Source organism: Filicampus tigris, chromosome 3 (genome assembly GCF_054856515.1).
Source record: "Filicampus tigris isolate MCC_2025a chromosome 3, RoL_Ftig_1.0, whole genome shotgun sequence".
Classification (NCBI taxonomy): domain Eukaryota; kingdom Metazoa; phylum Chordata; class Actinopteri; order Syngnathiformes; family Syngnathidae; genus Filicampus; species Filicampus tigris.
In genome coordinates this window covers 6,757,323-6,773,462 of record NC_141219.1, presented here as the reverse complement: position 1 = coordinate 6,773,462, position 16,140 = coordinate 6,757,323, and the positions used below count along the sequence as shown (strand labels likewise).

The 16,140-nt window shown below is 39.8% G+C and overlaps 1 protein-coding gene across 1 annotated transcript; it reads left to right on the top strand.

Moving 5' to 3' along the window:
- Window positions 1–2,594: 2,594 nt before the first annotated feature.
- On the top strand, window positions 2,595–13,679 carry LOC147149703 (COUP transcription factor 2-like). Its single transcript, XM_086026460.1, has 3 exons — window positions 2,595–3,332; window positions 6,220–6,747; window positions 11,420–13,679. The coding sequence occupies exons 1-3, from the start codon at window positions 2,894–2,896 to the stop codon at window positions 11,692–11,694; spliced, it is 1,242 nt and encodes a 413-aa protein (XP_085882586.1). The 5' UTR covers window positions 2,595–2,893; the 3' UTR covers window positions 11,695–13,679.
- Window positions 13,680–16,140: the final 2,461 nt, after the last annotated feature.

The following is a 16,140-nucleotide window of genomic DNA, read 5'->3' as shown; positions in this document are numbered from 1 at the left end:
TAACATACTGTCTGTATGGAGGAATTGAAATACCATTTTTTGTCTAACAAATAACATTTCCAAGTAGTGTTGTGGGGCACCATCTAGTGGCCAAGCATAGAATTACACCCAGAATAGACGTATAGAAGAACATACGCGTTATTAACTGTACAAAAAAACAATGCGCAAAATAGCGGTACCACAGAGCCAGAAAACACGATGGAGGGGGATTGACTGTAATACACAAATGAAAAAAAGCGTGTGTGTGCTTTCGCGCATGTGTGTGTCCAATGTCATCATCTGACTTGACTATGCTCCGAGGTCGTTTGTGTCCTGTCAAAGTAGCAAGATTGGTTGTGACAGCGCGCTGTTTATCCACCGCAATCTCATTTCCGCCGTGGATCATCAGCGGGGTCTACCGCTCTACCGGCATCTCTCCTCGCAGAAGACGTGTCGGGGGCCGATGGGGCCGGGTCACGCCGCGGCTTCGGCGGGGGTGCTCGGGGGGCCGCGGGGAATGCAGCACGCCATGCCGTCATTCTATGTCACAAGTGACTCCAAGGTCGTGTCGCTGTTTGGGCGATTGACTTGGTGAATCGGGACTGGATGGCAAAGATGCAGCTGACAGACAAATGTGTCTTCCACTCGTCTTCACTTTTCAAACGCATGTGGCCTCCGCGACCCGCGGACCACCTCGCCGTGACCTTGGCCGTCTGTCACGCACGGCTGCACGGCCGATAACATTTTGAATGTTATAGTCGCTGAAGACGGCAGCGCGGCGAGGTGTGCTTAGCGCGTTTGCCTCGCAGTTGTGTGAGGTTTGCCGTTTGGTGCCATGCGTTGCTGCGCACGCCATTTGTCACTCTTAATACACGATACACACAATACACACAATTTAAACATCGCCATTGCTAGATTGTAGGTGAGTCATTGGTTGCACCTGGCCTGCCCGTCTATGGTGGACACGCTCACGTCAGTCTTTGCGAATTACGCTCAATTCTGCTAACCGACCTTGAAAATCTCCTGTGCCACTCGTGCCCAGTGGCCTTAGTGCCACCTGTCTGATCGCGTCACTGCCGATAACCCATCCAAAACTTTCAGGACCGACGTTCAAAAATCCTGTGCTTGTAACCCTTCAATGTGTTGTTTCAAGACTTTTACAATACAATTGTATTTATTTAGCGGATTTCACGACAGATTCAGCTGTAACAAAGCACTTTACAATACAACAAAATAGCCAAAATACAACATGTGAAATCAATAAACTAACACAAAACACTATATACAATAGACAGCGGAAAACAGACGAAAATTTGTCCGTCTCAGGTCGGATCAAAAGCCAGACAATAGAAAAGTGTCTTCAAACGGGTTTTAAAAATGATTTGCCCTCTTCAATATTTGCAAATGGAGAAACTTGCAGAATCAGCGGTGTATCAAATACTCATGCTATGTCACCCTTGATTCGCCTCTGTCCATATCCCCTCGTGTCCCAATTGTTACCCCCACGTGCCTCCCTTTTCCCCTTGTGTCCCCTCTTTTACCTCCGCTTGTGTCCACGTCCTACTTGTGTGCACCACGTCTCCCCCTTTGTGTCCCCTTAAAAACAAACCAATGCTTCCCTTGTACTTTTTTATGGGCCTCAAATCATGTGTGCTCGTATTTTTCCCCACTTGTGTCCCAACTCTGGGCCCCATGGTCCTCTCTTTTTACCTTGTGTCCTTCTTGTGTGTCCCAGTATGCCCTGCCAAATACTACCACACTTTCCTTGTCAGTCTATATGCCCCCATGCACACACACACACACACACACACCTTATATCTTCATTATGTTCCCTTTGTGTCCTCAACCTTATCTTGTCCTGTGTCAGTGTGTGACAACATGTCTCGACGCAAGGCCTGAGGACGTTTGTAGCAATGAGTCAAACGGCATTTACACATGATTTAACGTCGACACACAGCGGCTTCTGAGGACAAGATGTGGATGACTGCATCTTCACAGGCGTGTACACAATGCACAACAAGAGTGTTCGGTGTCCCCGATGGGTGCAGTAAAGTGATATTTCTTTGTTTTTTGGGGGGAGGGGTGGGCGATACAATGGTTGATTTATTTGTACGCTTTTTTAAGCATTGCATGTACAGTATCATGAAGGGTTTCTTACGGCGATTACATCCATGATTTCTGTTATGAGTATTAACCAAATAATCTTATGTAGGATTAAACTGTCGCCGTTATAAACCTGTTTTTCCTCGCATTCGCCGCTGGGTGGGGATGAACAGTCTCATGCACCACTCCTTGGTAACACCAGGGGGCGTCATGTCACTGTTGTTACACGTAGCGATGTAAGGCAGGTCACGTGGTCAATGCAACCCACGCACACGCGCACGCCCACGCACACACACACACACACACACACGCCTACACACAGAGGCACAGGCGAACACGTTTACAAACCCACTTGCACACACATACAATATATTCAAGTACGCGAACACACTGCTCGCTCCCTCTCGTTTTCACCACGCCTTCCGTAACTACGTCACGGCTGATGATGTCACACCCCCTCCTTGTCCTCTTCAGTCCCATAGCCAAAAAAAACATCATCAGACCATTCAGACCTCCTCGCGTACTCTTTCGCTCTCTTCTTCCTTGCGTGATACTCCGGGAACGTTTGGTGGAGCAAGACCTGTCTGGAGGGACGGGTAGCGAGTTGGAGGACCTGGACGTGGATTTCTTTTGATTTTGATTTTTTTCTACATATAGGATAAGCTTTTTAGGTGGTCTCTAAGCACACTCCTCTTCTTTCTCTGTGGATGTCATGCGAATCAGCGGCTTTAATTTTTTCTTGTCACTTTCATCCTAAGTGGTGGTGACAAGAAAAAGCAACCGAAACAAAGTGTGAGGAAGGGGGAAGTTTATGACGGACATGGCGATGGTGGCGTGGCGGAACCCCGAGGAGGGGACGCTCTCTTCCCCGGTGTCGCACGTTGCTCCCTTGGCTCTGCCGGTGCACATGAACCCGCCGCCGGCCTCCATGGAGATGCCCCCCGCTGCAGCACCACCCACCACCGCCGCCACCATCAACAACAATAGTTCTTCTTCGTCGTCCTCGTCGTCGTCGGACAAGCAAGCGAGCGCGCACATCGAGTGCATCGTGTGCGGCGACAAGTCCAGCGGGAAGCACTACGGCCAGTTCACCTGCGAAGGCTGCAAAAGCTTCTTCAAGCGCAGCGTGCGCCGCAACCTGAGCTACACCTGCCGGGCCAGCCGAACCTGCCCGGTCGACCAGCACCACCGCAACCAGTGCCAGTACTGCCGCCTCAAGAAGTGCCTCAAAGTGGGCATGCGGAGGGAAGGTACGCGCCGTCAGCTGGAGCGATCGGGCCGGTTCATTCCCTCACACTTAATATTCGGGCATCAACACTATTCATGTGTATTATGACGTCAATTTCCGACATTTTTCAGTTGGTTCAAACCATTCCAACTTGTTCAAGCTCATTCATGTCATCGAGAAGCATTTAGTGCAGTCTACCCAATTTGGCCTTATGAGAACATTCCAAAATGTGTCAGTCTTCCATTTTCTATGACAAAATTCCCAAATTGATGCAAGCATATTTCCCGTGTCCGTCCACATTTCGTGGTTGATTCAAACCATTCCACGCTGTTTATTAAACGTGTGAAAATCAAATTACAAACGTAAATTGGCTGTAGGTCAACAACATGATAAACCGTTGAAAATATTTCGGGGGAAAAAAATCGTATCTTGCAGTTTGGTAACAAAGCAAAAATTTACTTTAGTGTAAGTGTGGTATCTCCAATTATTTATAATGAAAACGTTGTGTGATACTGTATTTTAATTAATATACACATAATCCCTCAAGGGGAAATGAAACTTCAGTTCAACTGTATATCCTGTAATATCCAACTTAAAACATTGAAAATAATAAGAATACTACTAATAATAATAAACAGTGTGACATTCACATTTATTTACAATTTAGAAAAAAAGAATGTGCCAAATTTTCTGTATTTTTTTAAAAAAGCTGAAATGAAGAGCCATCTTCCAGAATTTAGATTTCATCTAGTAGTTCTGGCCCTAGAGCTTTGCTCATAAGGTTGGAATGCATTCTATTGTTTATAATACTGACATTCTATCAAATTAAACAATTGATGTGAAGGAATTAAAAATAAAGTTGGTTTAGTATAAATATATATATATATATATATATATATATATATATAACCACAGTTTATAACGTTAAACTCAGTCAAAATGGAGGACCATGTGATTTATATCAGCCAATCAATGATGATAAAATATACAATACAGTATTATTATTCATGTATGCATTATTTTATATAAATAAGGGTTTAAAACATTTCAAAGTATACAATATAAGTGAAACCATTTAATAATACTATTTGGGATTTAAATTCAAACTTTGGTTAGAGATTTTGGAAGGGGGAATCTTAATGTAGGCTACTTTTTTTTGGAAGCAATTTCAAATGTATTAGTCTATTTTTTTTCCACGTCATCCAGGAAGCAGATTTTATAAGAGTCGAAATGAACGCTAAACACGGTTCAATCAGCCAATCAGAAAAAGGTTTTAAAAGTTCTAATTAATGAAAGAGAAGAACATCAGAGGGTTGCATTGCTAAAAAATTGTTTAATTCAAATGTGTACATGCACAACAACCATTTTTGAAGGTCCGATTGTCACTCAGTGATTCCTTAACATTTGAAAAAAAAAAGGAAAACATTTTTTTAAAAATGACAAAACATGTTCAAAACTAAACTGTGTGTGTATGTGTGTGTCAACTATTCACCCAAAAACTATCACCAATGTACATGATCGGAATTGGGCCCATGTAAACAAATCTGGATCAAATCCAGATGAAATGACATGAGTGAGTTTGGGTGCAGACAAAGTTTCAGGCTCGCAGAACAGGAGAGGCGTGGGTCTCTACGTGTGTGCGTGTGCGTGTGTGTGTGTGTGCGTATGTGTGTGTGCATGCGTGGGTTTGGGGGGGTGAAACCAACCGGGACGCCAAGAAGACAGCCAGTCCTAAATTTAGCACCTCTCCAAACCCCCTCTGGCATGACGGCAGAGAGGCTCGCACGCGATCCCGAACCCACTTTAATCCTCTCCTGTTTTTTTTTTTTTTCAAGTGTGTCGTCTGGTTTTATGGCATTTTTCAAGAACATTTATTGGCACGTAGTTTTGTGGCAAATATGAACTATATTTATTGTATACATTTGTTTTCATAACACATTCCAATTATATTGTGTAGTGTTGTTTTGTGGCAAGTTTAAGTATGTTGAGTGTTGTTTTATGACCGGTTTAGCACAAGCTGCTGTTTTATGGCATATTTAAAGTATATTTAGTGTTCTTTTTGGCACATTTAGCATAATGGCCTATTTGTTTTTGGAACATTTTATATACTGTATTGTATTGTTTTATGGCATATTTATGTTGTTTTTTTTAATCACCCGTTTAGCTCAGAGTGGTGTTTCATGGCATCTTTTAAGTAGGCTATATTTATTGTACAATGTTGTTTTATGACAGATTTAAAGTCAATTTTGTGTTCTTTATGGCACATTTAGTGTAGGCTATATGTATGGCCCATTTGATTATGTGACATTTAGTGTAGTGTATAACATTGTTTTATGGCATGTTTTAAGCACATTTATTACACCATGTTGTTTTATGATATATTCTAAGTATATTTAGTGTTATTTATGGCACATTTAGTCTATAATATTTTATGGCCTATTTTTGTCTATGGAATCTTTAATAGTATTGTGTAGCATTGTTTAATGGCGTATTTATTGATATATTTTTGGGGTATGTTATGGTCTATTTAGAGCATAGTGTCGTTTAATGGCATGTTTTAAGTGCGTTTATTGCACAACATTGTTTCACGACCAATTTGAAAGTATAGTTTGTGTTGTTTCATGGTCTGTGGAAAGTATATTTCATGTTTTGTTTCATGGCAAGTTTTAAATAGATTTATTGAACAATGTGGTGCATGTTATGATACATTTAAAGGATATTTAGTGTTGTTTCATGGCATGACGTAAGTATGTTTACTGGACGACGTTGCGTTATGGCAAATTGAAAGTATATTTTGCTGATTAGGGCACGTTTGTTTTGCTTTCTGGTAATGGCACCTTTCAAGCAGCTACTTACCTTGTTTCACCCCCCCCCCGCCCCTTCTTTTTTTCTTTCTTTTTTTCCCCCAGCGGTGCAGCGAGGCCGCCTCCCCCCAGCGCAGTCGTTCCACGGCCAGTTCTCCCTGAGCACGGGGGAGCCCCTGCAGTGCCACTCGTACCTGTCGGGCTACATCTCGCTGCTGCTGCGGGCAGAGCCGTACGCCACGTCGCGCTTCGGCTCGCAGTGCCTAACGGGCGGCGGCGCGGTGGGCATCGAGAACATCTGCGAGCTGGCGGCACGCATGCTGTTCAGCGCCGTGGAGTGGGCCCGCAACATCCCCTTCTTCCCCGACCTGCAGGTGTCCGACCAGGTGGCTCTGCTGAGGCTCACCTGGAGCGAGCTGTTCGTGCTCAACGCGGCGCAGTGCGCCATGCCGGTGCACGTGGCGCCGCTGCTGGCCGCCGCCGGCCTGCACGCCGCCCCCATGTCTGCCGAGCGCGTGGTGGCCTTCATGGACCACATCCGGGTCTTCCAGGAGCAAGTGGAGAAGCTCAAGACGCTGCACGTGGACTCGGCCGAGTACTCGTGCCTCAAGGCCGTCGTGCTGTTCACCACAGGTACGTGACGTCATCGCCGACCGCCCTGTGACCTCACAAAGCTGATGACGTCATCATGACTTTTCGCGCTAGAACGTGACACTTGGCAAATTAGAGTGTGAAACTTCACGTTATGATATTTAACTTTTTTTTTCTGGTGGGGTAATACGCTTACGTAATATAGTGTTTTCCCAATTAAAAAAAAAAGTAATTTACAACAACCTTGGAATATTTGTTTTTTTTTAAAAAATGATTTTCATAGTGGCATATCATATTTCAAGAAAGCAGCTGCATGCTAGCAGGGTCAAAAGATATAAAGGCACTAGCCCATCCACCCTCACTCCCTGTGACGTCACGAAGGCAATGTGACCGAAAAAGATATCGATTTTTTTAAAATCAGGATGATTATGATTATCTTTCACATTTATTAGAATTTATGCAATATAACAGTGAATAATTATGATGAGGAGGATTGTGAAACATGACGTAATGTATAAATGTATAATCCAAGTAAATATAAATAATCAATCAAAACCAACTGGGACTGCACAATATATCGTAAAATTATTAATATCACTATAATGGCCTATGCAATATGCGTATCATAAAGACATGCAATAATTTTCTTGTGGAATTGTATGCTTAATTTGACCAGTCAGATGTAAACTTAAATACTTGCATTTATTTACTAAGAACACATTGAGCTTGCTTATTTGCTGCATGAAAAAAAAACGTAATTCTTTCATTAGATAATAAAAATGTTATTTCCTTAGATACATGTTAAATATCACAATAAAATCAACATCGCTAAAGTCAACATTCATATCACTTATCGCATGTTTTTCCAATATCGTGCAGCCCTAATAACAACTATTATACACATTTTTGGTCAAGTCACAGTTAGAAACAAAGGATGTCAAAGGACCAACAAAATGTGAGAAAGAAGTAGTAAAATGTTTTTCAATGAAAAAAAGTTTAGGATCAGCATTAAAATAAATTGTCACCACATAAGAAGCATGTATGTTCAATATTGCATGTGTTTTTGCAGGAAAGAGGGTAAACAACAATATGCAAACTGTGGCCATATATGTTTTATTTTGTTATCATTTTGCAGCGACTCATCCATTTTCCAAACTAAATTAAGTTAGGGAGCATAAAAATACACCATGTGATAAAAGATGTATAGGCATTTACAAAGAGCAGCAGCATCTTATGTAAGAGGTTCAGTCAGCAGCGACCTCACTTGACCTGGTTGAACAAGGATGCCCTTAAAGGGACAGGCTGCATTTCATGTGTCATGAAGAATAGAACTAACTCTGCATCAATTATGGAGTGCGGAAGGAGAGTGAAAAACCCTTATCCTTTGCTTCTTTAAAAAAAAAAAAAAATAGCACCATGATTTAATTCCCTCATCCTTCTCTTTTTAATTGCAGTTTACACATACAGTATGTATATATATATATATATATATATATATATATATATATATATATAGAGAGAGAGAGAGAGAGAGAGAGAGAGAGACCATTTATATACCTGTATTGTATTTTTTCTTAAAAAAAATAATCCATTAAAATATGTTTCCATTGTTTATAGATTATATTCATTTCCCACCCCCAAAATAGACGCGCCTTTGCTATTAAAAGTGCAACAGTGTTGTTTTGTGGCTTATTTGGTCTATTTCAGTGCAGTTTTATAGTACAGTACATTTAGTGTACAAGGATGCTTTGAGGCAGTGAGTCTCAAAGTGTGGTACTCGTCCCACCAGCGGTACGCGGGTTCCCTCTAGTAGTACGTGAACAAATCACTGGATAAATTGTTCAGATGGTGCCGAATGTTATCGTGGCTTGCACTGTTTAAAATGCAGCACAGTGCATTTGTTAAGTGGGTTGGGTTGTTTTTAACTTTTTACTAAAATGCATTTAATCTTTATGGTATAATTTTTATTAACTTTTTTTAAAATACATTTTAGCTGAATACAATTTAATTTGCTGTATCTGTTTTTTTTTATTTTTTATGGTTAAGCGCAGTGTTGATGTTTAAACTGTGAATAATGTTACAGTGGCTTACAATAATATTAAATGTACTTTGTAGGAATAAGGCAACTTGTTGAGCTAAGTACTTTTCAAGAGGCATACTTTTTATTTACTGCTGTTATGGCATATTTAAAATACAACGGTATGTATTGTTGTCATAAAGTATATTTCAAGCATATTTAATTGTATTGCTGCTTTCTGGCACATATTTACATGGTTTGTTTTTATGGCACATTTAAAGTACATTTAGTGTTTGTTGTTGTTTTGTGGCATGTTTATAGTACATGTAATGTATAGTGTTATTTTATGGCGTATTTAAAGCATATTTAGCGTATTGCGGCGTTTTATAGCACCTTTAGTATTTAGTCTTGTTTTAGGTCACACTTAAAGTACATAGTGTATTGTGTTGTTTTTTTGGAGCAGGTTTATAGTATATTTAGTCTTGTTTTATGGCACATTTGGTGTACAGCATTGTTTTGAGGTATAAAGTAGATTTTGTGTTGTTCTAAGGCATGTTTAAAATCTATTTAGTGTTTTATGTCACACTTAAAGTAGTGCTGCTTTTCTGACGTATTTCAACTATGTTTCTTGTAAAATGTTGTTTTATGGCCCATTTGAAGTAGATCGAGCGTATAGTGTTGTTTTATGGCATGTTTGCAGGCATGTTTCTTGTTTTACTGCAGCTGCTTCTTGTGTGCTTGCGTTGGGGTCGGCATGAGTCCGCCTGTTTTCACGTGTCATCAAAGTGGGCCACGTCAGTGTCCGCGAACGCTCGGCGCTTCTGCCGCTGCCGCGTTGCAGTGCCGTGTCCTACATTTGACGGCGGCCATCTTGGCGGTGGCGTGCCGAGCGAGCGGGTCAAACGAGGTCGAGCTGGATGTTTATCTCGGCGGCAGCTTGCAGATTTGTTGCCGTCTCGTACGTCCATGCGCTGTTGATCTAGCGGAGTCGCAGACTCATTAAGTGATTCGTGTTGTTTAGTTTGATGCCCTAATGTCATTTTGGAAAGTCTGACTTTGATGAGCTGGGAGCAGATGGAATAGTTGATTTGACATTCAAATCCACTCACCGAGATGAAATCACATTTGCCCAGTTTTATTCTTTGAATGAAAATCAATCAAATGATGAAATGGGAGCAAATGCAAGGTGTATTATTACAGAATAAAAAGCTTATGTGTGTGTATATAAATACACGTTTTTCCCCTTAATTACAGATTATAGACAGGTAACCTAAAAAATGGCTGGATGGATTGATTGATTGTATTAATAATTACTTGTTGGTGTGGTTTATACTCCAATTATGCTACAGTAATATTTATACAATTGCAAAGTGATGAGGCAAAAAATATTGACAGTAATATATTGATGAATTATAATACACCCAAAATCTGTTGATATGCATAATATGTATGGAATTGTGATAAAAAGATAGCCACATATGGTGCAAAAGTATGAATATGGTTAACAATATCAAAGTCTAAACAAATCAATACTTCTGCTCTTGTTTGTGTGTTGGTGTGACTTTTTAGTTGTTGTTTTGCTAATTGTGTGAGTGTTGCAAAAAAAATGGTGTTAAGTTAGTTTTGGAAAAAGCCAAGCGGAGAGTCAACCTATGATGCTGACTGAAATTAGGTTTCACAAGATTGTTGGCGTCTTAAAGTGTTTGTGCTCCTTGCGCGTTTCAAGCAATATCATTTGCTCATATTCATCCGAACGCTTCAGAAGTGGACTGTTATTCAATGGACAAGTCAGTGACCTAACCTAATTCTGATTGATTACCGTATACACTTGACTTGCTCAAGACAAAACTGAAGGGAAATTTGTCCCAAGGACAAAAAAGGAGGTTTATCAGCATTTGGGGGATTTTGTGTGGTTTGAATTGTATTTAATTACCCATCAACGCCCCCCCCCCTACAAACGCATCACGTAGAAACTTCACGCATATGTCACACAGTGCATTTCACAAGCATGTAGCAGTGCTTTCTGCCAGTTATCCATTCCCATTCCTACTCAGTGCATTTGGGCTCCGCCCACCCCACTTCCAAATGTGCTAGTATTCAAGTTACTGTATGTCGTGTATTCATATGTGCCTGTTTTCTTAATTTTTTTTTTTTTTTCATATCCTTACTGTGCTCCCCTACAGGAGCTTAGTCTAGGGCTGTTTTTTTTACACCCCTCCCCCTTCCTCGTGTTTTCTTTTATTTTCATCTGAGAAAATCGGATGCTGTAAAAGGCAACCCGGCCGGTTAGCCCCCTTTTGGTCATTGTTTTTTGTTTTTTTTAAATGTATTTTGAACAGGTTATATTACAATAACACTAAAGCTGTTGTTATTCTTCTGAATCTTATTTCATTGGACGCCCATTATACGTGCATTTTCAAATACCGGGGGCCCACTGTATACTTTTTTTTTTTCAGATCACAAAAAAGCCAAGGAAAAAGCTCAGTGTTAATAAAGCCTTGTGAAATTTGAACTGTTCATTTTGTGCGATTTTCAAGGCGCATTTATGCCAAATAGTCATCGCCCGAACTCGAGTTTGAATGTATTTTCCTTGAAAACGATTTCACGAGTTTTCCTGCCACAAGATTTTCACAGGCCTCTTTCTCTTCTTCTTCTTCTTCTTCTTCTTCTTCTTTTCCTGGTTCTCGTTCTGGCCAGACGCGTGTGGCCTGTCGGACATGGCGCACGTGGAGGGTCTTCAGGAGAAGTCTCAGTGCGCGCTGGAGGAGTACGTGCGCAGCCAGTACCCGAACCAGCCCAGCCGCTTCGGCCGGCTGCTGCTGCGTCTGCCGTCTTTGCGCTCCGTGTCGTCGGCCGTCATCGAGCAGCTCTTCTTCGTGCGACTGGTGGGCAAGACGCCCATCGAGACGCTCATCCGCGACATGCTGCTGTCGGGCGGCAGCTTCAACTGGCCTTACGTGCCCGTCCAGTAGCGCCCCCTGTGGCGGGAGGGCGGCTGAGGTAAAATCGTCTTCACCGGGACGGACTTGCACAACCCCGGACATGACTTTGGGGAAACACAACATAGATATAACGTGCACACCAAATGATAGTTTGTGGCCACAAAATACTTCTTTAACCCCCCCCCCCCCCGTCCCCGCTTGGAATCTTCTGATTGGATCAGTGATGGATTATTGTTCTTTTTAAACTCGCCGATCGGCGATCAGCTCCAAAATCCTGATCGTGTAAAGCCTAGTAATTGGTGTCAAGGAAGTAAAGTGAATTAATATTTATGTACTATTTACTCATACTCCATTTTTTTTCCATGGAACTTATCCCACCAGCTAATCACTAAAACAGACTCAGCTATTTGCAGTTTTGGGGTCTTTCTGAAACACACCAAGTTGTCACAAGATGGCGCCATAGCCTTGGCTAATAGTAAAGTAATAATTGGTGTCAAGGACGTATGTTGTAAGATCGTTTGTATGTTCCAGTTTACTGTAACTTTGACTACAAAAATTGTAGGTATAGCGCGCGCATAAGTATTAATTTGTGTAATATCATTCCCATGAACAACTTAGGGCATATGGTTAAGAAAATGGAGCACACGTTCACTTCTATCTTACATTTCTAGAAAAGGTTCACCAACTCTCCAGGAATGAGATGAATATTATTCATGCATTTTGTGCGCATATCATGCCTACTTCTTGGTAACAAGTTAGCACTTTGTGTGCACATTGTATCTATATTGTGGTGAAAACTACAATTCCCACCTGCCCCCACACCCCCGTCATGTCTGTGGCTCAGAACAAACTTTTCCTTTTTGAGATTACTGGACATTTTTTGCAGTGTCGTAAAAGATGTATTGCCCCCTGTGTGTGAATATTTATCATAGTTGTCAATTTTAAAAATGTTTTAAAAAGGCAGCAGGGCTTTTTCATGATATTTGTTGTTGTGATTTTATCAATATTTTATTTCTTTTTTTTTTTAATTTTTCTTACCAGACATGGCACTTTTTTCTTTTAAGGACAAAAAAAAAAAAAAAAAGTACAATTTCACGCAAAAAGCACACACAACCTTTGTGCTAATGTTAGCTGTTAGCTCGACTGTCAGCAAGAATGCATTAAGAGTGTATCAGAAATGTCATTACTTTTTTAAATAGCCAGTGAAAAGCAAACATCTACACATTTTGTTATTTTTTATATTTGTATTTATTTATAATTGTGTGTGTGTTTTTTTTTTTTGCATTGTTGTTGTTTTGTTTATAAAAACTAATGGAAAAATTTGGGAGATATTGCTTTTCATTGAGCACTGCAATAACGTTTTTATTTTTAAACATTTCAACCAAATTTATTACTTTGACTTGGTGTTGTCACAACATGCAAATATTCTCTCTCACATTTGCATTTTTTTTTACATTTTGTGTTTTAACCAGTGTATTTGAAAATAACAATAACTTTTTTTTTGCAAGCCTTTGTTACTTCCACATGATGTTCATGACATTGTGAAATTTCACTAAAAAGATTTCAATTTCGCAAAAATGATTAAAATAAAATAAAATAAATTGAAATTTGTATTGGATGTTGCCATAACAATTCTGTTAACTTATTTGATTTTTTTTTTCAATTGCTGAGTAGTGAGTCTGCAGGGTTTAATTTATTAGAATTAAGTCATTTTTAATTGTGAGAAATTTGTCAAAATTCACATCCGCCATGACTATAGTCGAATACAGACTTTAAACAAAAAAAACATTTTTTTATTTATATTAACAATATTGCAGTTTAATATCAGTTTCTTATATTGTATTATTATCATGGCTTGTAAGATATGTTAATGATTCAAACAAAAAAGTAATGACATTGCTGTGTGTGTATGTTTACGTGCATGTGTGCGTGTGTGTGTGTGCTCTTTTTGGACAAGCACTGATGTACTGTGAAAACATATTTGTTTGATAACATTGCTACTGTGTTAAATTATAACTCAAGATTTATACAACAAAATAATGATAATAAAGTGTATTTGATTGATTTTAACACCTGTAATCAGTCATGTTTAAACGTGTATGTGTATATGGTGTTTGTGCGTGGGTGCGTGTGTCATTTAAAATATAACGCAAGTAAACAACAAATCCAGTTTTTAAATGGTGATTTTATTTATTAAGGGGTGGGAAAAAAAAACTATTCATTTAAAGTTACCTAGAACTGTGTGAAAAAGTAATTGCCCCCTTGAATTAATTGTGGCTAATCCCATTTTTGGGAAAGGTGAGTTCATTTTCACTTCATCCAGGAAGTCACAAAGGAACCCAGGACAACATCGGAAGAACTGCAGACCTCCCTTGCCTCATTTCAGGTCAGTGATCATGACTTTCAAGGCATCTAGGCTCATCTTACTTTTGGAGAGAAAAAAAAAAAAACGTCTGACTTTTGGGGGAGAATATTCTGACGATGTAAATGTACAGAAAAAGAACATCATACGAACAGTCAAACATGGCGGTGGTTGTGTGACAGCCTGGGGTTGCTCGTTACTTCAGGGCCTGGACGACTTGCTGTGATTGATGGAACCATGAATTCTGTAGCGTAAAATTGAAAACACGATCGGCTCATCAGGAAGCTCTTGAGAAGCCTGATAACGATCCTGATCATTTTAACAGGTGTGTTTCAGCAGGGACGGATTGAAAACCTGCAGGACAGGTGCACTCGAGGACCGGAGTTGGTGACCCCTGATTTAGGTTCTATTCCTTTTGTATAGCAGTACAAGCGAAACGATCACTGAATTAAAAACAAATCAAATTTAAAACATTTAAAAGATGAATTACAGTGGACCGCCTTTGTTTGAGAGCGATAGGGCCCCCGAATCATGAAAATCCACTTATAATTGATGGCAATGATTAAAAAAAAAGAAAAAAAAGAAGTGACCTAAAAAAATATTGAATAAGCAGGGAAAAACTAAGAGTTTTCCACCAAAAATGTAGGTTGTCCCCGTCACAAATAAAATTAATATTTTAAAAATTCGGGCGGAAATCGGCAAGTAGCTGAATCAGTGGATGCTGAACTTTAATGAAGCTAGTAACTATGCAAACTGTCCAAACTTTTTCTACCCGGTATGGCACATTTTTTTCATTTTCACTGTTCAGCTGAATTGAACTTTTAAGTTTAGTCCAATATATTTGCATTTAATCTTGAGAAACTGTTTACTTTTAAACGTTTACACATGTAAGAACGATTTTTTAAAATTCCATTAAGCAGTAGCTTATTTTTTTCTTTTACTACATTTAAGTACAATGTTAATGTTCAAACTGAATGTGCCGTTAAGCGTGTGCCTACAATTACAAATACATGAATGAAACCTTTGCACCCTTTTGGATGAACACTCAGGCCTACTACGTCACTGTATTTTAACGTTGGTGGTGCTTGGAGAACTATCGATGAATATTTATTAATTTTATGAATGTATCAATGACACAAGTAATTTTGTATTTTAAAATTTAGTAATAATGAATATACAGTAAATATTTTGTTTATTTACAGCACAGTGCGTGTAAAGTTTGTCGACCAATCTCGCTCGTAAAGAGTAGTGTGCGTGTGCGTGTGTGGACTGTGAACAGTTTCCTTGCTTGGGGGCCGTAATGAGGGCGCCCCCCGAGGGCTCCTGTCACTCCGCTTTAGGCTGAGAAGCTTGACGCTGAGGGTCCACTGGGGGGGTCCGGGGCCAAAGGGACCAACAGGCACCGCGGGTGGGGGGCAGAGAGTGTCGCTGCCGTGGAGTCGAGACGTTCAAATGCAGTTTGGAAGGAAGCGGCTCTGCTGTGTTCGTCAACTTCCTATCAGCCAATCAAATCGCAGAAGAGGGAGCGGTTCTAGCCAATCAGATCACATCTTATTTGTCAGCCACGTTTACGTCCCCTGATGTTTTTTTTCAAAGCTTCCGCGTAGAAAGAGTATAACTTTCTTTTTTTTTAAGTAAGAAAAAATAAAATGAATTGCTTTTAGTTGTTGTAAAACTGCCATTATTATTTTATTTTAAACTATAAACACGTGATAAACGGAATTTATTTTTGAAAGTAATTTCTTGGCCATAAATTATTTCTGTATTTCTTCCTCTTTCCTAATTGTGTTTTTATGGAATTGAGACTTGACTTTTTAGTCAAATGTAGAAAATTGTATTCAATACGAATTCAACAAATAATGAATGGGAAAAAAATAAAAGGGGTGGGGCTGGAGGAGCTCTCGTCGATACCCAAAGAAACGAACATATTTGACTTAATATTCATCGTGTTGTACTTTTAAATTGATTAGTGGTGTAGGCTATTTTTTTAGTTTTTACCATATCAAAAATATATACATTTCAATTTCGTTGGTGGTCAACACATACATTAATAAAAAATTTGTTTACTTGATCATAGAACTCTTTAACAATTGTTTTTAATGGTTTTTATTTAA